Here is a 27,223-nt window from a genome sequence, read left to right as displayed (position 1 = left end):
AACATCTACTCACTCTACATACTATAACATCTACTCACTCTACATACTATAACATCTACTATAATCTACTATACATACTACACTCTACATACTATAACATCTACTCACTCTACATACTATAACATCTACTCACTCTACATACTATAACATCTACTCACTCTACATCTACTCACTCTACATACTATATACTATAACATCTACTCACTCTACTATAACATCTACTCACTCTACATACTATAACATCTACTCACTCTACATACTATAACATCTACATCTACTCACTCTACATACTATAACATCTACTCACTCTACATACTATAACATCTACTCACTCTACATACTATAACATCTACTATAACATCTACTCACTCTACATACTATAACATCTACTCACTCTACATACTATAACATCTACTCACTCTACATACTATAACATCTACTCACTCTACATACTATAACATCTACTCACTCTACATACTATAACATCTACTCACTCTACATACTATAACATCTACTCACTCTACATACTATAACATCTACTCACTCTACATACTATAACATCTACTCACTCTACATACTATAACATCTACTCACTCTACATACTATAACATCTACTCACTCTACATACTATAACATCTACTATAACATCTACTCACTCTACATACTATAACATCTACTCACTCTACATACTATAACATCTACTATAACATCTACTCACTCTACATACTATAACATCTACTACTATAACATCTACATACATATAACATCTACTCACTCTACATACTATAACATCTACTCACTCTACATACTATAACATCTACTCACTCTACATACTATAACATCTACTCACTCTACATACTATAACATCTACTCACTCTACATACTATAACATCTACTCACTCTACATACTATAACATCTACTCACTCTACATACTATAACATCTACTCACTCTACATACTATAACATCTACTCACTCTACATACTATAACATCTACTCACTCTACATACTATAACATCTACTCACTCTACATACTATAACATCTACTCACTCTACATACTATAACATCTACTCACTCTACATCTACTCACTCTACATATAAACATCTACTCACTCTACATACTATAACATCTACTCACTCTACATACTATAACATCTACTCACTCTACATACTATAACATCTACTCACTCTACATACTATAACATCTAGTCCCTGAAAACCTGTTTATATATTTATAGGATATTATTATTAAATATATATCTAACTAGAAGAAAAGCATTGAGATAATGAGCAAAAGCTATAAATTACTTGGAATTTACCAAGTGCAAGGGGCATAACTCTGTCAAAATAAATTAAACCTCGAGTGAATATTCTTGACATTAGTGCAAATTAAAACTTGAAGGGCCATAACTCTAAAAGAAATTGCCAGAAATCAGTGAAAATTTAACATGGACTAGATATTTATTATCTAAACATACATCCAAAATATTATTTAATTCTACCGAGACATTCTGAATCATGGTGTGGAAACTAAATCCAGACGGTTGAATGGACAGACGGGACAGACTTGGGTAACACTATATGCTCCCTATATTTTAGTAACAAGGCATAAAAACCTACCCATAGTGTCCTGATGATGGCAGTATTCTATGTTTCACAGAGAGATTATGAAAACCTACCCATAGTGTCCTGATGATGGCAGTATTCTGTGTTTCACAGAGAGATTATGAAAACCTACCCATAGTGTCCTGATGACAGCAGTATTCGGTGTTTCACAGAGAGATGATGAAAACCTAGCCATAGTGTCCTTATGACAGCAGTAATCTGTGTTTCACAGAGAGATTATGAAAACCTACCCATAGTGTCCTGGTGATGGCAGTATTCTATGTTTCACAGAGAGATTATGAAAACCTACCCATAGTGTCCTGATGATGGCAGCATTCTGTGTTTCACAGAGATATTATGAAAACCTACCCATAGTGTCCTGATGACAGCAGTAATCTGTGTTTCACAGAGAGATTATGAAAACCTCCCATAGTGTCCTGGTGATGGCAGTATTCTGTGTTTCACAGAGAGATTATGAAAACCTACCCATAGTGTCCTGATGACAGCAGTAATCTGTGTTTCACAGAGAGATTATGAAAACCTCCCATAGTGTCCTGGTGATGGCAGTATTCTGTTTCACAGAGAGATTATGAAAACCTCCCATAGTGTCCTGGTGATGGCAGTATTCTATGTTTCACAGAGAGATTATGAAAACCTACCCATAGTGTCCTGGTGATGGCAGTATTCTATGTTTCACAGAGAGATTATGAAAACCTACCCATAGTGTCCTGATGATGGCAGCATTCTGTGTTTCACAGAGAGATTATGAAAACCTACCCATAGTGTCCTGATGACAGCAGTAATCTGTGTTTCACAGAGAGATTATGAAAACCTCCCATAGTGTCCTGGTGATGGCAGTATTCTATGTTTCACAGAGAGATTATGAAAACCTCCCATAGTGTCCTGGTGATGGCAGTATTCTATGTTTCACAGAGAGATTATGAAAACCTCCCATAGTGTCCTGGTGATGGCAGCATTCTGTGTTTCACAGAGATATTATGAAAACCTACCCATAGTGTCCTGATGACAGCAATATTCTGTATTTCACAGAGAGATTATGAAAACCTACCCATAGTGTCCTGATGATGGCAGTATTCTGTGTTTCATGCCTTTAGGTCCTGGTCCACTACCTGTAACCATAACAACAGTACATGTTTATACAGATATAATCTAGGATATGAAAAACCTACAGAAATGTTTGTCTATCAACATTCAGGTTCTCTGAAATGGCTTCTTCAAAAACAAAATTCATCTACATTTCTAACTGAATGTACCCAAAACAAATCTTCTTAGATAAAAAACAAATGCCAATGACTCCAAATTAAGTCATCACCAATTTTAATGCTTTCAACAAATTTGAATCAAAGAAATTAAAATTTCTAATGAATTACTATTGTTCTTAAAGTTCCCGAGAAACTAAGATAAACATAAAATCTTACACCCCAAAAAAACATGTTCAATCAGTGGAAAAAACTTCATATAGTTACAAATTCAATCTCAACAAAATCCTTCATTATTTCATGCTTTTTGATTGAAAAATGGATTGAACAATGTTTTCTACCTTGTTTTTGTAGATTAGAGTTGAACACTCTAAGGTATAGTATCTAATTTGATTTACATAGTAGTTGAACTATGGGGCACTGAATCAAGGAGGACACAGATATACAACATACGATACTTACTACTAGAGCTCTTAGTCTCCCGAGCAAACAAGTGGGACACAAACCCAAAGTTACAGTTCTGTTTGGAGAGGATACAAATGATGTCATCAGAAAGCTGGTCACGATTGTTGGTTAGGAAGTTAGAGGCATCATACACCACACGGCCAGCAAAATGGCGGATACCAAACACACACGATGCCTTGGGTAGCGGTTCAAAAAAACTACAAACAGAGCACAAAGATATAAACAATATGATCACATGCAAACGGTTTGTCAAGGTGTGCAACAGTTTGGTCTGTATATATAAAAAATAGCCAGATTAATTACTTTAAATTTAACATCTTTACCATTCAAAGTCAGAGATTGATAATTAACAGACATGAGAAGAAAAAGGGATCTTGGCCCTTTTGCACTTTGGACCAGATGAGTTCAAAATAAAACAAAAGAAAACAAGTCTTGCAGCTCATAGCAGGATCATTTGTTTAAGGCCCATTGGCCAAGTTAACCTGAAGTGAAATATTAAATGCATTATTTAATCACAGGAAAGGATAACCCTACTAGATAGAGTGACACTTTAACAGATATAATTGTAGTTTGTGTTGTGTTTATTGACTCACTAGTTGTTGATCCTATGGTGGACTTTGGCCTTGCTGACAAAAGTGTCCGGTGATGTTCGTGGCTGAGCACATTCTGTCTCCAGTATATTGATTAAGCCGCTCCTCTACAATATCAGAGTAAAACATGAGTCACTGTGTCAGATATACAATAGGATACGGAGTAACTCACTCCTCTACAATATCAGAGTAAAATATGAGTCACTGTGTCATATATACAGTAGGATACGGAGTAACTCACTCCTCTTCAATATCAGAGTAAAACATGAGTCACTGTGTCATATATACAATAGGATACGGAGTAACTCACTCCTCTACAATAACAGAGTAAAACATGAGTCACTGTGTCAGATATACAATAGGATACGGAGTAACTCACTCCTCTACAATATCAGAGTAAAATATGAGTCACTGTGTCAGATATACAATAGGATACTGAGTAACTCATTCCTCTACAATATCAGAGTAAAACATGAGTCACTGTGCCAGATATACAATACTGAGTAATTCACTCCTCTACAATATCAGAGTAAAACAATGAGTCACTGTGTCAAATATACAATACCAAGGAAACAGCTCCTCTACAACATCAGGACAAAACATGAGTCACTTTCACATAGGACGAGATCTAGGATTAGCTGAGAAGGGTTTCAGGACTGACCTACTATGGATGAGAGGAGCTCTGGGATTTGTTAAGAAGAGTTTTGGCACTGACCTACCTTGGATGAGAGAAGCTCTAGGATTGGTTCATTGTCAAAGTAAGTGACTTCCACATCAGCTTGCACACCTTCCTCTCTGAGAGACTGCATGGTGCTCTTGAACACATGGGTATTGTAGAAATGTTGCATGGTTTCTGCACACAGATTTATACAGAGTTGTTCCAGTCGATTACACTGTAAGTAAGACAACACTGGTTTAATGTCACTTGAAACAAACTGGCTTGAACATGTAATCAGAGTATTATACAGATGAACACATGAATCTTGTTTGACAGCTACTATAATTTTAACATTTCGAAATAGGTAAGAATTTGTCTGTTTACCTCAGCTGTCTCAAATCCAAACATATCTACAATACTGATGAAACCATCTAATCTGGTCTTCTTACTCAGGTTACTACACACACTGCTTGTCAGAGATGGGTTCCGACTCAGAGGCATGTTTCTCACCCCAGACAGTCCCAGGGCATCTACAACAGAGACAGACATGGTAAGTAAGGTATAAAGGGCATGTTTCTCACCCCAGACAGCTCAAGGGTATCTATAACAGAGAGGGACACGGTAAGTAAGGTATAAAGGGCATGTATCTCACCCCAGACAGTCCTAGGGCATCTACAACAGAGACATACATGTATGGTAAAGATGTCAATTATACCATGCTTAACAAGTTAAATTAAAAGAAATATTGTGACAATAAATGTCTGAGAGATCATTCATACAATCTCTTTGATGTCTGACAAATGGTCTGTATCCATTCTGAATTAGGTTTGACAGGGATGACAGAGTTACCAACCTTGATGTCTGACAAATGGTACGTATCTATTCTGAATAAGGCTTGACAGGGATGACAGAGTTACCAACCTTGATGAAGATTAGATTCTGTGCTGTCTGACAGCGTAGAATTACTGGTAGGTCTCCTGATGCTGTTGGCACGCTTTAATATTGCTGACACTGTTCTGAAGTAGAGGGCCTTGCTCAGGGCATCTCTCGTTGTATTTGCCTGGTAAACACATATACTTTTCAGATATGATTCAATGATATAGCTAGATAAATACAGTACATTAGATGAAACATTCACTGTCTATGTCATTACATTACAAAAGTTCCTAATTTTGGTAATATAACAAATTTTGAGCCACCACTGTAAAATTTCAAATATATGGTCTTCAGATAAACCCCAAAGGGAGACAATCGCTGATAGCTAATTTGGCCATAACAGCCAAGATCACCATAGGACGTTTGAAGGACATTGGTCAGCAGTGACCTGTAGGCAGACTGCAATGTCTTTAGATGCCTTATTATAGCACAATACCAAGAGAAAAAAAAACAACAATATAATATAACAAACTTTCAAATTCATTAGGTGTCTTATGTTTTTGTTTTGTTAGCAATGTGAAAGTTGATCAAAGTTGTTCAAAAGTTTGTATAGCTTCTTACAAAGGTGAATCAGTCATAGAATTCAAACATACTACACCACCAGAGCGTTTTATCAAAGACTCATAGGAATCCATTGCTGAATTTAACCACAGATTTATGTATAATAGGTGTTAACTGCTTGTAGGTATCATAAAGCAACACAGAAAGCTGAACAATGAAAACTGATATTCATTATGTAATAAGTAACAATGAATTTCTGTGATTTTGCATAAACTGGGAAATTTGTAAATCATGTGTGAAGTAAAGTTGGTGTACAGCAGATCATTGCCTTACCATGGTGACATCTGCCAGTGACTTGCAGACTTGTCCTCGAGAATTTCTGGTCCGAGTGGTAAAGCCACGGTACAGGGCAACCCCAGACACTCCCAACAGGGCAGCTACAGCCTTGATTTCTGTAAATATCCAACAACATCATACAATACTAGACTGACATCAGATACTTTGATGTATATAAATACTGATAGGAAAGATACAGCAAATTTTACCTGAATGATACTACCTGGTTGATACTACATATGAATTATATGTGATGATTACTAATAATGTTTTACAGTAAAAACAACTCATTTTAATTACACACTGAATACAGCGATCAGAGTGAAGCTTGAAACAGAAGCCAGAGTGTAGACTTAACCACAATAAACAGGCTACACAACATCTGGCAGTATTTGTCTGATCACCGTATATCAGTGTTGTATGCAAATTTACCATTGTTGCCAACCAGGTCCAGTTCTGGACTTGTGCTGTCTACATACTTACCATTGTTGCCAACCAGGTCAAGTTCTGGACTTGTGCTGTCCACATACTTACCATTGTTGCCAACCAGGTCCAGTTCTGGACTTCCACAAGGTACAATTCTAGACCATTGCCCTAAACAAACTTACCACCCACCAGGTCCAGTTCTAGACTTGTGCTGTCCACATACTTACCAATGTTGCCCATCAGGTCCAGTTCTAGACTTGCACCCTCCACAAACTTACCATTGTTGCCAATCAGGTCCAGCTCTAAACCAGTGCCTTCTACAAACTCAATATTTCCCAACAGGAGGACAGCAGAAAACACTCTCATAACATCTGAGAATGGAATCCCTAAGATTGACAGGGCACTCTGTAAAACAAATCAGTACATATTCTTAAACAAGCTCAGGCAGTCAGTACATATTCTAAAACAAGCTCAGGCAGTCAGTACATATTCTAAAACAAGCTCAGGCAGTCAGGACATATTCTAAAACAAGCTCAGGCAGTCAGGACATATTCTCTGTACTAAAACAAGCTCAGGCAGTCAGTACATATTCTAAAACAAGCTCAGGCAGTCAGTACATATTCTAAAACAAGCTCAGGCAGTCAGTACATATTCTAAAACAAGCTCAGGCAGTCAGTACATATTCTCTGTAATAAAACAAGCTCATGCAGTCAGTACATATTCTAAAACAAGCTCAGGCAGTCAGTACATATTCTAAAACAAGCTCAGGCAGTCAGTACATATTCTCTGTACTAAAACAAGCTCAGGCAGTCAGTACATATTCTAAAACAAGCTCAGGCAGTCAGTACATATTCTAAAACAAGCTCAGGCAGTCAGTACATATTCTAAAACAAGCTCAGGCAGTCAGTACATATTCTCTGTACTAAAACAAGCTCAGGCAGTCAGTACATATTCTAAAACAAGCTCAGGCAGTCAGGACATATTCTAAAAACAAGCTCAGGCAGTCAGTACATATTCTAAAACAAGCTCAGGCAGTCAGTACATATTCTAAAACAAGCTCAGGCAGTCAGTACATATTCTAAAACAAGTTCAGGCAGTCAGGACATATTCTAAAACAAGCTAGGCAGTCAGTACATATTCTCTGTACTAAAACAAGCTCAGGCAGTCAGTACATATTCTAAAACAAGCTAGGCAGTCAGTACATATTCTCTGTACTAAAACAAGCTCAGGCAGTCAGTACATATTCTAAAACAAGCTAGGCAGTCAGTACATATTCTCTGTACTAAAACAAGCTCAGGCAGTCAGTACATATTCTAAAACAAGCTCAGGCAGTCAGTACATATTCTCTGTACTAAAACAAGCTCAGGCAGTCAGTACATATTCTAAAACAAGCTCAGGCAGTCAGTACATATTCTAAAACAAGCTCAGGCAGTCAGTACATATTCTAAAACAAGCTCAGGCAGTCAGCTACATATTATTCTAAAACAAGCTCTCAGTACTAAAACAACAAGCTCAGGCAGTCAGTACATATTCTAAAACAAGCTCAGGCATTCAGTACATATTCTAAAACAAGCTCAGGCATTCAGTACATATTCTCTGTACTAAAACAAGCTCAGACAGTCAGTACATATTCTAAAACAAGCTAGGCAGTCAGTACATATTCTAATACAAGCTCAGGCAGTCAGTACATATTCTCTGTACTAAAACAAGCTCAGGCAGTCAGTACATATTCTCTGTACTAAAACAAGCTCAGGCAGTCAGTACATATCCTAAAACAAGCTCAGGCAGTCAGGATATATTCTAAAACAAGCTCAGGCAGTCAGTACATATTCTCTGTACTAAAACAAGCTCAGGCAGTCAGTACATATTCTAAGGCAGTTAAAACAAGCTCAGGCAGTCAGTACATATTCTCTGTACTAAAACAAGCTCAGGCAGTCAGTACATATTCTCTGTACTAAAACAAGCTCAGGCAGTCAGTACATATTCTAAAACAAGCTCAGGCAGTCAGTACATATTCTAAAACAAGCTCAGGCAGTCAGTACATATTCTCTGTACTAAAACAAGCTCAGGCAGTCAGGACATATTCTAAAACAAGCCCAGATTCTAAAACAAGCTCAGGCAGTCAGTACAAGCTCAGGCAGTCAGAACATATTCTAAAACAACCTAGGCAGTCAGTACATATTCTCTGTACTAAAACAAGCTCAGGCAGTCAGTACATATTCTAAGGCAGTCAGTACATATTCTCTAAAAAAGCTCAGGCAGTCAGTACATCATTCTCTGCTCAGGCTAAAACAAGCTCAGGCAGTCAGTACATATTCATATTCTAAAACAAGCTCAGGCAGTCAGTACATAAAACAAGCTCAGGCAGTCAGTACATATTCTAAAACAAGCTCAGATTCTAAAACAAGCTCAGGCAGTCAGTACATATCCTAAAACAAGCTCAGGCAGTCAGTACATATCCTAAAACAAGCTCAGGCAGTCAGTACATATTCTAAAACAAGCTCAGGCAGTCAGTACATATTCTAAAACAAGCTAGGCAGTCAGTACATATTCTAAAACAAGCTCAGGCAGTCAGTTCATATTCTAAAACAAGCTCAAGCAGTCAGTACATATTCCCTGTACTAAAACAAGCTCAGGCAGTCAGTACATATTCTCTGTACTAAAACAAGCTCAGGCAGTCAGTACATATTCTCTGTACTAAAACAAGCTCAGGCATTCAGTACATATTCTCTGTACTAAAACAAGCTCAGACAGTCAGTACATATTCTAAAACAAGCTAGGCAGTCAGTACATATTCTAAAACAAGCTCAGGCAGTCAGTACATATTCTAAAACAAGCTCAGGCAGTCAGTACATATTCTCTGTACTAAAACAAGCTCAGGCAGTCAGTACATATTCTAAAACAAGCTAGGCAGTCAGTACATATTCTCTGTACTAAAACAAGCTCAGGCAGTCAGTACATATTCTAAAACAAGCTCAGGCAGTCAGGACATATTCTAAAACAAGCTCAGGCAGTCAGTACATATTCTAAAACAAGCTCAGGCAGTCAGTACATATTCCCTGTACTAAAACAAGCTCAGGCAGTCAGTACATATTCCCTGTACTAAAACAAGCTCAGGCAGTCAGTACATATTCCCTGTACTAAAACAAGCTCAGGCAGTCAGTACATATTCCCTGTACTAAAACAAGCTCAGGCAGTCAGTACATATTCTCTGTACTAAAACAAGCTCAGGCAGTCAGTACATGTTCTAAAACAAGCTCAGGCAGTCAGTACGTATTCCCTGTACTAAAATAAGCTCAAGCAGTCAGTACATATTCCCTGTACTAAAACAAGCTCAGGCAGTCAGGACATATTCTAAAACAAGCTCAGGCAGTCAGTACATATTCTAAAACAAGCTCAGGCAGTCAGTACATATTCTAAAACAAGCTCAGGCAGTCAGTACATATTCTCTGTACTAAAACAAGCTCAGGCAGTCAGTACATATTCTCTGTACTAAAACAAGCTCAGGCAGTCAGGACATATTCTCTGTACTAAAACAAGCTCAGGCAGTCAGTACATATTCCCTGTACTAAAACAAGCTCAGGCAGTCAGTACATATTCCCTGTACTAAAACAAGCTCAGGCAGTCAGTACATATTCTAAAACAAGCTAGGCAGTCAGTACATATTCTAAAACAAGCTCAGGCAGTCAGTACTGTACTAAAACAAGAGGCAGTAGTACATATTCTCTGTACAAAACAAGCTCGGGCAGTCAGGACATATTCTCTGTACTAAAACAAGCTCAGGCAGTCAGTACATATTCTAAAACAAGCTCAGGCAGTCAGTACATATTCCCTGTACTAACACCAAAGAGTAAAATTACAGGGAATAACATTGCCTTTCATCGTCTTTAATAAAATTTTATCTTTATGACCTTGACCTTTCATTACTTGACTTTAAACCAAGGAACACTTGCTATAAAAGTAAAAATCATGGTTTTATAATGTTGATCATTGTTGTGATGATGTCATGGAAATTGACGATTGTCACTCGAAATATAAAATCTAATTTTCATACAAAGTAGAATTTTTTCCAGAGATTGACCAATAACCACTAAAAATCAATTGTATCTGGTGTTACCTTCCAAGCTTCAAACCGTGCTTTGTCCTCCAATTCATTCTGCAGTGTGCTTCCTGAACTGAGGTAGCGAAGGTTGTGAATGGAGTATCCAGTCAGGTGCAGCTTAGCTGTCAAGGGAGATAATCAGGTTTACATTTGTGTATCTATAGTACACAATGTTATAAGGAAAATAAACAACTTGGGGCGACGACAAGGTACCGGTAGTGTTACCTATGTTCCTTTACAGTAAATAATGTTATGAGGAAAGGGAGGTTGGTTTGATACAAGATGAAGCTGTTTGATACAAGATGAAGCTGATTGATACAAGATGAAGCTGTTTGATACAAGATGAAGCTGTTTGATACAAGATGAAGCTGTTTGATACAAGATGAAGCTGATTGATGTCTATTCAAGAGAATTCATCTTTAAATCATGACAAAGATACCTAAGTAGTATTATAATGCATGAAGTTTAACCGCAAAATATCTCTCACAATGTACAGGTCAGCACAAAATATCTCTCACAATGTACAGCTCAGTGCCAAATATTATAAAAATATATATGATAAAGATATAAAAATTGTTGACCAAAATCTCCTACGGCGGCCTGTCTGCATGTCGACTTTAGTCGCCTATGGCGCCCTGTCTGCATGTCGACTTTACTGCGCCGAAAGGGATAACCACCATCTTTAACATTTCTTTACTTTTGTTTTTCATCGGTTGCCTCCTAGATATCAATATTTAGGTCCTTGTTCAATTATCATTTAGCTTTACTGTATCTAAAACTAAATTGGAACTGAAAGGTTATATTCACATGTATGTCTTCTGTAAATCTTTAATAATGCATGGGTTAGGCTGCTGGTGGACTTATAGTCCCTGAGGTTTACTGCACCTTGTTTGCCAGGTTTTGATTCCTGCAAACATTGGCACGGCTCAGAATACAGACAATGTATATTTGGCATTCATTCCAAATTATCAGATTTATGAAAATTATTAGATTTATCAAATTATGGGCTAATGCATTTTGACATTTCTTTGGATCAGTTTTGGCTTTCATCAATTGCCGTCTGGGCTTCACAATTTTGGCCGTTAGAATCATTAAAGAGTCCAAGGAGAATTAACAGCTGTATGATGCAGTTTAATTCATCTTTTTGCTCAACTGTATTTAATTCTAAATCTTTATTAAGAACTGTTATTCACTTATATGTCTTTTGTATAATCTTATAGATACCAAACAACCTGTATTAAAACATCATCCCTACTTATGGTTGTGGGATTTACAGAACTGTTCACCCTTTATGTCAAGATAGAGGTTGGTCAACCAGAGGAGGAGACTGTTGTTTCTAAACACAAGGCTGGCTGAGTGTCTGGGGTGTTTGGATCTCACCCAGGATGAATGATTCTCTAGCGACATTAATACCCTCTTGAATGTTCACTTTACTCCACTGTATTATCAATTTGATGTTTAAATGTGGAAATGAAGGTTTCTCACCATCCAAGAACACTGTGATCTAGATGTCATCAACTTGGTTGGTTCTCCTATTTTTTAGTTTCTAATTTGACTTTAATCAGATGTTGGTGTGATGTCATGACATGACTGTGGAATATCCTTATCTAAACCATATGGTGAGATAAAGCTAGGAAGGTTTATCTATAGACTAGCCTGGTAAAGGGAAGATAACTCACCCATCAGCATTAACAAAATTCATATGCATGTTTAGATTTATTTTGATTACCTTTGAAGAATACCAAATTCTCCTTCTCTTAGAACTCAATTAAGAATGATTGATAAAATTTGTAGGTATTTGATTAAGTGTCTTATTTTACCTTTCTCTTCAGATCCGAGACCAATCAACATCTGATAAAATATGTGGTAGTTTTTTTCATAGCGTTGAATGTTACACACTCTTTCCTGTAAAAAATGAAAAAAAAGGAAATGTACCTCAAAGTTTACACTATAATCCCTGCAATTTTAGAGTACATTTTGTACCTGTTTATTGTGCACCTAGATACAATGACCAGACTGGACAATGGTGAACATTCCAGTGAAGTTTCCTCCTAAGTTACACCAAGGCCTAACTACCCCCCAGCATGCCATACAACCATCTAGTGATTCAGGCACAGGACTCTAGTTACCTCTGACAATATCTTAGATGGCCTCCTGATCAATCCTCCATGTAACCTGACACCACCTTCCTACTTAATGTTACCTAGACATGCACAGATCTATTACCATTTGTAAGTGGGAGTAATTTACACCTGTATGTTCCTGTAAAATATCACTTACAATTATGCAAGATCTTTTGTGATTAAATGGCCTACAAGTCCCCAAAGAAGCTCATTAATATGTGGCAAGGCGGTATCTCGATGATGCAAATAAAATATGCTCAATGGAATTTTGATATCATTTGAAATGAATGTATCATGTTTCTTTCAAATCTAACGATTTGGTATAAACAAAAGAACAGAAGAATGTATGGCCTATTGGTATTTAATATAATCAAGAGTTACTTACCCTGTCCAGGAGATATGCATGTATCTTAGCCCTGTAGATGGCAGTGTCTGTTATAAAGTTCTCGATGAACATTCCCTGAAACAACACACAATGTCAACAGTTTACATTTATCTCAGCAGACCCTGACAGTCATTTTAAATTTTTCATTAACTCTGTTACATACAATCTCTAGTTGTTGATTCTGTTTGGTAGGTTGAGGAGAGAAACCTATCAAGTCTAAAGAATTTTTCACACAGAAGTTTCATCAAGACGTTTCCAAGAAAAGATTACCAAAATATCAAAATTGTTGTATGTACAGTAAACATTTCTTCACAAATTAAAAAAAAAGAACTTATGACAGTACTTTATAAGTGTCAGTTAAATCACAATTCTTCTTTACAAAAATTTACAAAATTGCAATTGTCCTCATTATTCAGCCCAATTCAGTGCTGAAAGTTGACATAAAACCATTCAGCTACATTCAGGGCTGGTGAAAGTCTTAGTTGAATACTTACCACTCGGCTACACTCAGGGTTAGTGACAGTCGTGGCTGAACACAAAGACTGAAGAACAGTCAGGGTGGCTGACAGGTGCTTGAAAGTATCGGTCTCTGACCCTCCGCCAGCAATGTCAAACAGCTGACGTAGTAACTGCATTGCACAAAATGTCTTCCCACTTCCACTCTCCCCACTGTAAACAACATTGAGATAGTTACACTCTCCCCACTATAAACAACATTGAGATGGTTACACTCTCCTCAATATAAACAACATTTAGATGGTTACACTCTCCTCACTATAAACAACATTGTGATGGTTACACTCTCCCCACTGTAAACAACATTGAGATGGTTACACTCTCCCCACTGTAAACAACATTGAGATGGTTACACTCTCCCCACTGTAAACAACATTGAGATAGTTACACTCTCCCCACTATAAACAACATTAAGATGGTTACACTCTCCTCAATATAAACAACATTTAGATGGTTACACTCTCCTCACTATAAACAACATTTAGATAGTTACACTCTCCCCACTGTAAACAACATTGAGATACTTACATTCTCCCCACTGTAAACAACATTGTGATGGTTACACTCTCCTCAATATAAACAACATTTAGATGGTTACATTCTTCCCAACGAAACAACATTTAGATGTTTACACTCTCCCCACTATAAACAACATTGAGATAGTTACACTCTCCCCACTGTAAACAACATTGAGATAGTTACACTCTCCCCACTGTAAACAACATTGAGATAGTTACACTCTCCCCACTGTAAACAACATTGAGATGGTTACACTCTCCCTATTTTAAACAACATTGAGATGGTTACACTCTCCCCACTATAAACAACATTGAGATAGTTACACTCTCCCCACTGTAAACAACATTGAGATGGTTACACTCTCCCCACTGTAAACAACATTTATATGGTTACACTCTCCCCACTATAGATAGTTACACTCTCCCCACTGTAAACAACATTGTGATGGTTACACTCTCCCCACTGTAAACAACATTGAGGTGGTTACACTCTCCCACTGTAAACAAAATTGAGATGGTTCCACTCTCCCCACTGTAAACAACATCTAGATAGTTACACTCTCCCCACTATAAACAACATTGTGATGGTTACACTCTCCCCACTGTAAACAACATTTAGATGGTTACACTCTCCCCACTATAAACAACATTTAGATGGTTACACTCTCCCCACTGTAAACAACATTGAGATGGTTACACTCTCCCCACTATAAACAACATTGTGATGGTTACACTCTCCCCACTGTAAACAACATTGAGATAGTTACACTCTCCCCACTGTAAACAACATTGTGATGGTTACACTCTCCCCACTATAAACAACATTGTGATGGTTACACTCTCCCCACTGTAAACAACATTGAGATGTTTACACTCTCCCCACTGTAAACAACATTGAGATGGTTACACTCTCCCCACTATAAACAACATTGAGATGGTTACACTCTCCCCACTGTAAACAACATTGAGATGGTTACACTCTCCCCACTGTAAACAACATTCAGATGGTTCCACTCTCCCACTGTAAACAACATTGAGATAGTTACACTCTCCCCACTGTAAACAACATTGAGATGGTTACACTCTCCCCACTGTAAACAACATTGAGATAGTTACACTCTCCCCACTGTAAACAACATTGAGATGGTTACACTCTCCTCACTGTAAACAACATTGAGATGGTTACACTCTCCCCACTGTAAACAACATTGAGATGGTTACACTCTCCTCACTATAAACAACATTTAGATGGTTACACTCTCCCCACTGTAAACAACATTGAGATGGTTACACTCTCCCCACTGTAAACAACATTGAGATGGTTACACTCTCCCCACTGTAAACAACATTGTGATGGTTACACTCTCCCCACTGTAAACAACATTGAGATGTTTACACTCTCCCCACTATAAACAACATTGTGATGGTTACACTCTCCCCACTGTAAACAACATTGTGATGGTTACACTATCTCTGTCTAAAGTATATATTTCCCATAAATCTCAAAGTACTTTGACAAAATATGAAAACAGTCTTTCAATATGTTTAGGTGAGATTTCCTGGTCAGAACAAGTACAAGTCACCCTATCTCACTGCAAAAGCCTCGTCTGGTGTTATATGTTTCTAAAAGGTCTATTTCATGTATATTAAGAGAATATTAAGAGAACATTTAACACCTATAAAACAGTTGGCTGGTAAATGCATCTTTTTCACTTGCCATATGTAGTTATATAGACACAAATCTATTGAAAAAGAAATCAATGAATAAGTTCCCTATATCCTATATCTGCAGTAAGTAATTATCTATATGAATGACCTCGGAATGAATAAGGAATCACAAATATTACTCTAATGTAGGAAACATTCTTTAAAGTACATCTAAACTATAGAGGTGAGACAGTTAGTATACGGAAACTGAATAAACACCATATCAGAACATCACAGAACATATGACAGGTGGATTTTTTTTACTCTGTAAACCAAAGGGTTCTACATATCAGGCTGTCTAAAGAAGATGATTTGTGATGTTGAAAGGAGAAATTGACTGAAGTTTACTGTACAGATCTAAATCGTAACGAGATGTAAAGAGAAGATTTGACATTTACATGGCCATGATATGACAGTGTAATAGCCTTCACCAGTCAGTGACTTGTCAGTCCAGAGAAGACAATTACTGCTGGGGTGTCCATTAGACAGTTCTGACAGCTACAATAGTGACCACTACAAAGTTTACAGTTCTGACAGCTACAATAGTGACCACTACAAAGTTTACAGTTCTGACAGCTACAATAGTGACCACTATAGAGTTTACAGTTCTGACAGCTACAATAGTGACCACTATAGAGTTTACAGTTCTGACAGCTACAATAGTGACCACTATAGAGTTTACAGTTCTGACAGCTACAATAGTGACCACTATAGAGTTTACAGTTCTGACAGCTACAATAGTGACCACTACAAAGTTTACAGTTCTGACAGCTACAATAGTGACCACTATAAAGTTTAGCTAAAACTAACTTGTAAGAACTAGTACCTCTGTATTTATCAGGAAGTAATCATGCATGAGAGAGAAAATGATTATATTTTTTGCATGCTGGAGTATAAACCAAGCTTCTATAGTATAAACTACATCCTGATTAACTTGATTAATGTTCCTACAACCCCCCCCCTACACCCACACACACCACCACACACACCCACACACACCACCACACCCACACACCCACACACACCCACACACACCACCACACACCCACACACCACCACCACACACACCCACACACCCCACACACCACACACCCACACACACCCACACACACCACCACACACACCACCACTCACATATACAACCACACAGTCACACACACACACACCACCACCACACACACACATACCACCACACACACCACCACACACAACACACACCACCACACTCCACACACCCACACACACCCACACACACCACCACACACACCCACACACCCACACACACCACCACACCCACACACCCACACACACCCACACACACCACCACACACACCCACACACACACCCACACACCCACACACACCCACACACACCCTGGTACATAAGGGAAAAGTCTATAAACTTAAAAAGAGAACTGTTAAGATTAAATGGCACCATTATAAGCTTTAAGAGAGCTAAACTTTACTTTTCTGTCTCTAAAATTAACTTCACCAACTCTATCCTTTTTTAACTTTAACTTTAATGTCTCTGAAGTTTCACATCTTAGATATAACTACACTTTTTTAGTATAACTTTATATTAAACCTGATGATGATGATCGTGTACAGTTATGATTGTAAATGTTGCCTAGAGATTTCGCCATGAATTCAGCATGGTTTTTTTCACATTACCAGTTATATTTGATCTGTTCGGGTTTAAAGGCCAGTGATGATGATAATTGCTCCATAAAATATTTAGAGATGCCTTAGTTTCCTTTTGTGTGACAGGTTCACACTTAAATGTACTTTTGTACAGTTTCCTAATAACTTTATACATACATGTTTATACATAGATGTGCCTTTGAACACTAGCCTCAGTGGTACCGACAGGTGCTGGGTTTTACTGGTCAATTACCTGACAATAATGGCCTGGGAGTGCCCTGTGTCTGCGTGCTGTGTGACTGCATCCCTGACAACCCCTTGTAGAAGGGCACTAGCCTTGACTGGCCCCAACAGGGCCTGGCAGCTTGGTCGGTGCTGATAGCTGTTCACTGAGATCACAACAGGTCCAACCTTATTCTGAAAAAAAGTCTACATAAGTCTCTCCATCATAAAACGCTGTACACAATGTGATGGGGGCATTATTCATCCAAGTAGGGGTAAGGAGGTCACTGTCTTTACTTGTAGGGCCTGGTTATGTTGGGAGTAGAATCAAGCCTGTAGACACCTAAGGACCTTGTCCTGTGTGTTTAGGAGTAGGGTAGATATCTTCTATATTGAGAGTTGAGGAAGGGTTTTGGGGAATTTAAGAAAGTCAAGGCCTTTCCTTGTATGGTTGGAAGTAAATACCTGGTAATGCTGGGAGTAGAATCGAGCCTGTAGACACCTTAGGACACTGTCCTCTGTAAGTGGCCCTACTAAATGTGTCAGATCCTCTATCTGGGAATACACACTCATATCAACACCATATTTCTGTTCTGTAAAGAAAGAAAAAAAAATATAAGACTAGGATACAATATAATTTCTGCTTTGTAATTCTGATGTAGAGACATGAAATACTATCTATACAGCTTCAATATAGTCACTTCCTTCAACAACACCAAGATGACTTATGTAGACACATGTGTTGAAATATAAATGTGGTATATAAAGATATAAGGTGTGGCATGCATATCAGTCCAATGTGTAAATCTTTCCTGACCATGTCTAGTATAGAGGACAATCTTTGTTTCTCCTTTGAATAAGTCATATTTCATTGAATATGGTGGAAACTTTGATATTTTTTTACAAGTGAGAAGCACGACAGCAAAATCTGAAGGTTTCCATTTCCATTAGAAGAAATATACCTGTTGTTTATTTATCAAGTGTACATTGACGTTCTTTGGTACTGCACCCTGAGAGAAACAGACATTTTCAGTCTCTACCCACATTGACGTTCTTTGGTACTGCACCCTGAGAGAAACAGACATTTTCAGTCTCTACCCACATTGACGTTCTTTGGTACCGCACCCTGAGAGAAACAGACATTTTCAGTCTCTACCCACATTGACGTTCTTTGGTACCGCACCCTGAGAGAAACAGACATTTTCAGTCTCTACCCACATTGACGTTCTTTGGTACCGCACCCTGAGAGAAACAGACATTTTCAGTCTCTACCCACATTGACATTCTTTGGTACTGCACCCTGAGAGAAACAGACATTTTCAGTCTCTACCCACATTGACGTTCTTTGGTACTGCACCCTGAGAGAAACAGACATTTTCAGTCTCTACCCACATTGATGTTCTTTGGTACCGTACCCTAAGAGAAACAGATATTTTCACTGCACATAATGTGATGATATTTCACTGTCATAAACATTATATTCCAATTATGATAATCATCAATAATTTTAAAAAATTAATATTCTTAAGATGCACATCCTGTATTAATCAGAAAGTAAGATAACGATATGACAAGATTATGGAACACACACATCTGTAGGATAACTAGTATTCCTCTGACTTTACACACAATACACACACACCTGTAGGATACATAGTATTTCTCTGACTTTACACACAGTACAACACACACCTGTAGGATACCTAGTGTTCCTCTGACTTTACACACAGTACAACACACACCTATAGGATACCTAATGTTCCTCTGACTTTACACACAGTACAACACACACCTGTAGGATATCTAATGTTCCTCTGACTTTACACACAGTACAACACACACCTGTACGATACCTAATGTTCCTCTGACTTTACACACAGTACAACACACACCTGTAGGATACCTAATGTTCCTCTGACTTTACACACAGTACAACACACACCTGTAGGATACCTAATGTTCCTCTGACTTTACACACAGTACAACACACACCTGTAGGATACCTAATGTTCCTCTGACTTTACACACAGTACAACACACACCTGTAGGATACCTATTGTTCCTCTGACTTTACACACAGTACAACACACACCTGTAGGATACCTAGTGTTCCTCTGACTTTACACACAGTACAACACACACCTGTAGGATACCTGATGTTCCTCTGACTTAACACACAGTACACACACACCTGTAGGATACCTAATGTTCCTCTGACTTTACACACAGTACAACACACACCTGTAGGATACCTAATGTTCCTCTGACTTAACACACAGTACACACACACCTGTAGGATACCTAGTATTCCTGTGACTTTACACAAACATACACTAACGAATTAACACTAACGACACAGGTATTGTCTAATGATACTGATTCCTAATAACTTGATGATAAAGTTTCCTTTAATAAACAATCTTGAATTGTCTGCCCTCCTTACACACATAAAGATACATATTGTGACTTAATGGTTTCATCTAATATTGAGTCATCTTTCCTCAAAATGGATACATTTAGAAAATGTTGAATAATATGGGAAAATGTTGTTCAATTTATCTCTATAGCTCCTTGTAGAATAGACTATGCATGATTGCAGATCATTTGCTGTAGTCTCTGTGAACTTTAACGACATGGAGGATGTCTTATTTACAATCAGTGATTCAGTTTACTTCTCAGGGAACGTATCTACATTGTATAAATTGTATGCTTTTCTTGTGAATGTCATATGTAGTAGGACCTAAGTTCACATATTTTAATCTACAAATGATATATATATTTTCAAAAAGTTTAAAAAGATATTTAAATACGAAAAACTTGATAAGAACTGAAATCTTAACCTACCTGACTGTTCTGACATACTGTCTCCACTTGTGACATACCTGATCACACAGTGACCCACTCTACACACTAATGATGACATACTGCTAATTGTTTACTTTCCCTATCACCTGTCCAGCAGTCCCACCCTGTCAATACAACAGTGGTCATCACGACAGGTAAGGGCCTACCATTAGGGGGATCCCTCTCATCCACAATAGCCATTGGACAAATCCTTCAGAATCCAATCACCTTGTCATATCTGTAGCTAATTACTGAGATCCAACACTAACATCTGACTCATCAGGGACCTGACACTCAGCAATATCACAGTCGGTGATATTTATTACAGTCTGCAAGGTATCAGTAATAACCCAATAGATTTTCTGATACATTGTACACCTAAAGACCAATCGCAATTGTGCAATTCAATCCATTGTGTAAGTGAAGCAAAGGTTGAAAAGGTAGTTTTACCCTACCTTTACAGTACAACCTCAGGACACTAGTATACAAAGGTTGTTTTACCCTATCTTTACAGCACATCCCCAGGACACTAGTATACAAAGGTTGTTTTACCCTATCTTTACAGCACATCCTAAGGACACTAGTATACAAAGGTTGTGATTGTTTTACCCTACCTTTACAGCACATCCCCAGGACACTAGTATACAAAGGTTAAACAGGTGTTTGTTTTACCCTACCTTTACAGCACATCCCCAGGACACTAGTATACAAAGGTTGTTTTACCCTACCTTTACAGCACATCCCCAGGACACTAGTATACAAAGGTTGTTTTACCCTATCTTTACAGCACATCCCCAGGACACTAGTATACAAAGGTTGTTTTACCCTACCTTTACAGCACATCCCCAGGACACTAGTATACAAAGGTTAAACAGGTGTTTGCTTTACCCTATATTTACAGCACATCCCAAGGACACTAGTATACAAAGGTTGTTTTACCCTACCTTTACAGCACATCCCCAGGACACTAGTATACAAAGGTTAAACAGGTGTTTGTTTTACCCTACCTTTACAGCACATCCTCAGGACACTAGTATACAAAGGTTGTTTTACCCTACCTTTACAGTACATCCCCAGGACACTAGTATACAAAGGTTGTTTTACCCTACCTTTACAGTACATCCCCAGGACACTAGTATACAAAGGTTGTTTTACCCTACCTTTACAGCACATCCCCAGGACACTAGTATACAAAGGTTGTTTTACCCTACCTTTACAGCACATCCCCAGGACACTAGTATACAAAGGTTGTTTTACCCTACCTTTACAGTACATCCCTAGGACAATAGTATACAAAGGTTGTTTTACCCTACCTTTACAGTACATCCCCAGGACACTAGTATAGAAAGGTTGTTTTACCCTACCTTTACAGTACATCCCCAGGACACTAGTATACAAAGGTTGTTTTACCCTACCTTTACAGCACATCCCCAGGACACTAGTATACAAAGGTTGTTTTACCCTACCTTTACAGTACATCCCTAGGACACTAGTATACAAAGGTTGTTTTACCCTACCTTTACAGCACATCCCCAGGACACTAGTATACAAAGGTTGTTTTACCCTACCTTTACAGCACATCCCCAGGACACTAGTATACAAAGGTTGTTTAACCCTACCTTTACAGCACATCCCCAGGACACTTAAATTTCTTTCACATATTGATTTTTCAGGCAAATTCCTTGTAGAAAACCATGAATCTTACATTACATTTGAACCTGCTACCTATGTACATGGTGACAGTATTACTGATGGATATCTACCTTACACAAATTGTGTCAATGTCGTCACTTCTAACAATCAATACTCTCTCAAGCTGTAAAATAGATTGAAAGAAAATACAATACCCAGTATTTAATCAATAGACAGATGGGTCACACTGAAATTCCACTAATAGTTTAGGACACAGTGTCAATCATAATCACGTTCTCTTCTTCTGTCCGATAACTGATTGGCAGGAAAGCTTTACCTATACAATTCATGGTCATCCATGTATATGTATATAACACCCTAGAGACAGCTACCATATTTATTTTTATCACTGCCCCCTTTTGATAAATGCGCCCCTTTCTTTTTAACTTTCCCTTTTTCAAGGTATAAACTTAACTTGTGGTTATGAAGAACAAATGAAGCTAAATGAACAGAGTATCTACAAATGCTTCAGTAGAAAGTTTATAACATCAAGGATTGATGCTATATCATCATCATTCCAACTTTTGGTTTCACTTTCACCTGTTGGTTCTGTTTCTACAGAAAGTGCACACACTCATCAAGTATTTTGATATCAAACAGGTCTAATTGCTAAGCATTTTATTGCTATATTTGTTGTTTGTTTTTGACAATTTTGTACTTGTTGTGACACTCTAGGGTCAGCTATATATCTGTGACACTCTCGGTCCATTTATATATCTTTGACACTCTAGAGTCAGTTATATATCTGTGACACTCTAGGGTCAGCTATATATCTGTGACACTCTAGGGTCAGCTATATATCTGTGACACTCTAGGGTCAGCTATATATCTGTGACACTCTAGGGTCAGCTATATATCTGTGACACTCTAGGGTCAGCTATATATCTGTGACACTCTAGGGTCAGCTATATATCTGTGACACTCTTGAGTCAGCTATATATCTGTGACAATCTAGAGTCAGCTATATATCTGTGACACTCTAGAGTCAGCTATATATCTGTGACACTCTAGGGTCAGTTGTATATCTGTGACACTCTAGGTCCAGATATATATCTGTGACACTCTAGAGTCAGTTATATATCTGTGACAGTCTAGGGTCAGCTATATATCTGTGACACTCTAAGGTCAGCTATATATCTGTGACACTCTTGAGTCAGCTATATATCTGTGACAATCTAGAGTCAGCTATATATCTGTGACACTTTATGGTCAGCTATATATCTGTGACACTCTAAGGTCAGCTATATATCTGTGACTATCTTGAGTCAGCTATATATCTGTGACTCTCTTGAGTCAGGTTTATTATATCATTAAAGGTAGTCTCATTATACATGTTTATGGTATAATTTAAGGTGGTCTCTCTAGAAAAGTCAATTGTATTATTAGAGGTGGTCTCACTGCACAGGTTAATTGTATCAGAAAAGGTGATGTAATTACACATGTTCATGGTGGTGTTTCTTTACAGGTTTATTGTAACCAAAAATAGTGGTCTTTCTACAGAGTTATTATACGATACTGTAAATAGTGGTCTTTCTATACAGGCTAATTTATACATTAAACATCAGTCTATCTCCAGAGTCTCATAATGATATTAATTGTGACCTCTCTACAAAGGGTTTTTTACAGGTTTCTGTACAGGTTTAATGTAAAATGAAACAGGGGTCTCTCTATAGAATTTAATAATATCAATTGTGGCCTCTCTCCAAAGGTGTTTTTGTACAGGATCATTGTATACTATAACAAAAGTATTTACACACATGTTATAAATCATGTTAGCTACTCATTAATCATACTCTACATATCATCTACCCTGTGGTACTCAATCAAATGTTAATAGGATCCTAAATACAGAAATAATCACCTTACACAATAGGATACTTTTCCCTGTATAGACAAAACGTGTGGTATTTATATATCTGTATTTAACACACTGGCCAGCCAAAGAAATTGTCAATGGATACACACTGATTAAAGGTATGCAAATCACACATACTGTACACACTAGGATACACAGGCCCCTGACCTTGTCACACATACTGTACACACTAGGATACACAGGCCCCTCAACATGTCACACATACTGTACACACTAGGATACACAGGCCCCTCACCATGTCACACATACTGTGCACACTAGGATACACAGGCCCCTCACCATGTCACACATACTGTACACACTAGGATACACAGGACCCTCACCATGTCACACATACTGTACACACTAGGATACACAGGCCCCTCACCATGTCACACATACTGTACACACTAGGATACACAGGACCCTCACCATGTCACACATACTGTACACACTAGGATACACAGGACCCTCACCATGTCACACATACTGTACACACTAGGATACACAGGCCCCTCACAATGTCACACATACTGTACACACTAGGATACACAGGCCCCTCACCATGTCACACATACTGTACACACTAGGATACACAGGCCCCTCACCATGTCACACATACTGTACACACTAGGATACACAGGCCCCTCACCATGTCACACATACTGTACACACTAGGATACACAGGCCCCTCACCATGTCACACATACTGTACACACTAGGATACACAGGACTCTCACCATGTCACACATATTGTACACACTAGGATACACAGGACTCTCACCATGTCACACATACTGTACACACTAGGATACACAGGACCCTCACCATGTCACACATACTGTACACACTAGGATACACAGGACCCTCACCATGTCACACATACTGTACACACTAGGATACACAGGACCCTCACCATGTCACACATACTGTACACACTAGGATACACAGGCCCCTGACCTTGTCACACATACTGTACAAACTAGGATACACAGGACCCTCACCATGTCACACATACTGTACACACTAGGATACACAGGACCCTCACCATGTCACACATACTTTTCACACTAGGATACACAGGCCCCTCACCATGTCACACATACTGTACACACTAGGATACACAGGACCCTCACCATGTCACACATACTGTACACACTAGGATACACAGGCCCCTCACCATGTCACACATACTGTACACACTAGGATACACAGGACCCTCACCATGTCACACATACTGTACACACTAGGATACACAGGACCCTCACAATGTCACACATACTGTACACACTAGGATACACAGGCCCCTCACCATGTCACACATACTGTACACACTAGGATACACAGGCCCCTCACCATGTCACACATACTGTACACACTAGGATATACAGGCCCCTCACCATGTCACACATACTGTACACACTAGGATACACAGGCCCCTCACCATGTCACACATACTGTACACACTAGGATACACAGGACCCTCACCATGTCACACATACTGTACACACTAGGATACACAGGACTCTCACCATGTCACACATACTGTACACACTAGGATACACAGGCCCCTCACCATGTCACACATACTGTACACACTAGGATACACAGGACCCTCACCATGTCACACATACTGTACACACTAGGATACACAGGACCCTCACCATGTCACACATACTGTACACACTAGGATACACAGGCCCCTCACCATGTCACACATACTGTACACACTAGGATACACAGGCCCCTCACCATGTCACACATACTGTACAAACTAGGATACACAGGACCCTCACCATGTCACACATACTGTACACACTAGGATACACAGGACCCTCACCATGTCACACATACTGTACACACTAGGATACACAGGCCCCTCACCTTGTCACACATACTGTACAAACTAGGATACACAGGACCCTCACCATGTCACACATACTGTACACACTAGGATACACAGGACTCTCACCATGTCACACATACTGTACACACTAGGATACACAGGCCCCTCACCTTGTCACACATACTGTACACACTAGGATACACAGGCCCCTCTCCATGTCACACATACTGTACACACTAGGATACACAGAACCCTCACCATGTCACACATACTGTACACACTAGGATACACAGGACCCTCACCATGTCACACATACTGTACAAACTAGGATACACAGGACCCTCACCATGTCACACATACTGTACACACTAGGATACACAGGACCCTCACCATGTCACACATACTGTACACACTAGGATACACAGGCCCCTCACCTTGTCACACATACTGTACAAACTAGGATACACAGGACCCTCACCATGTCACACATACTGTACACACTAGGATACACAGGACCCTCACCATGTCACACATACTGTACACACTAGGATACACAGGCCCCTCACCTTGTCACACATACTGTACACACTAGGATACACAGGCCCCTCTCCATGTCACACATACTGTACACACTAGGATACACAGAACCCTCACCATGTCACACATACTGTACACACTAGGATACACAGGACCCTCACCATGTCACACATACTGTACACACTAGGATACTCAGGACCCTCACCATGTCACACATACATACACACCAGGATACACAGGACCCTCACCATGTCACACAGAAGGCTGAGAAACATTTCCCCTTCTGTACTGATAACAGTGGCAGTCACAACAGTACAACAGTGACAGTCAGCTGCTACATTGTATACATATATGTATTTTCAGCTTTCTTCATAAATACATTTATCATACATAATTATAAAACTTTATCACACTAAAATATATAGTAATAGTTACCCACATACTGTTCAAGGTATTCTTTTCAACCTTTCCAGTGTCACAAAAATCAATGGGTATGAAT

The 27,223-nt window shown here is 38.7% G+C and overlaps 1 protein-coding gene across 1 annotated transcript in view; it reads right to left on the bottom strand.

Annotated features, from left to right (window-relative positions):
* Positions 1-27,223, bottom strand: part of LOC132560759 (myosin-IIIb-like) — a 45,604-nt gene that overhangs the window by 7,986 nt on the left and 10,395 nt on the right. Inside the window, exons 2-15 of the mRNA XM_060225436.1 lie at positions 18,416-18,543; positions 17,982-18,145; positions 13,842-14,016; positions 13,348-13,422; positions 12,660-12,744; positions 10,855-10,961; positions 7,016-7,142; positions 6,309-6,427; positions 5,460-5,598; positions 4,923-5,068; positions 4,600-4,773; positions 3,884-3,987; positions 3,288-3,487; positions 2,675-2,735 (exon numbers count right to left, since the gene is read on the bottom strand). Coding sequence (XP_060081419.1) covers positions 2,675-2,735; positions 3,288-3,487; positions 3,884-3,987; positions 4,600-4,773; positions 4,923-5,068; positions 5,460-5,598; positions 6,309-6,427; positions 7,016-7,142; positions 10,855-10,961; positions 12,660-12,744; positions 13,348-13,422; positions 13,842-14,016; positions 17,982-18,145; positions 18,416-18,543 — 1,804 coding nt within the window. The remainder of the gene's footprint in view (positions 1-2,674; positions 2,736-3,287; positions 3,488-3,883; positions 3,988-4,599; positions 4,774-4,922; positions 5,069-5,459; positions 5,599-6,308; positions 6,428-7,015; positions 7,143-10,854; positions 10,962-12,659; positions 12,745-13,347; positions 13,423-13,841; positions 14,017-17,981; positions 18,146-18,415; positions 18,544-27,223) is intronic.

This window comes from Ylistrum balloti, unplaced genomic scaffold (genome assembly GCF_031769215.1).
Source record: "Ylistrum balloti isolate Yb309-2 unplaced genomic scaffold, AGI_CSIRO_Ybal_v1 Utg371108, whole genome shotgun sequence".
NCBI lineage: Eukaryota > Metazoa > Mollusca > Bivalvia > Pectinida > Pectinidae > Ylistrum > Ylistrum balloti.
Note: the sequence above shows the minus strand (reverse complement) of the source record. Positions and strands in the feature narration are given on the sequence as shown.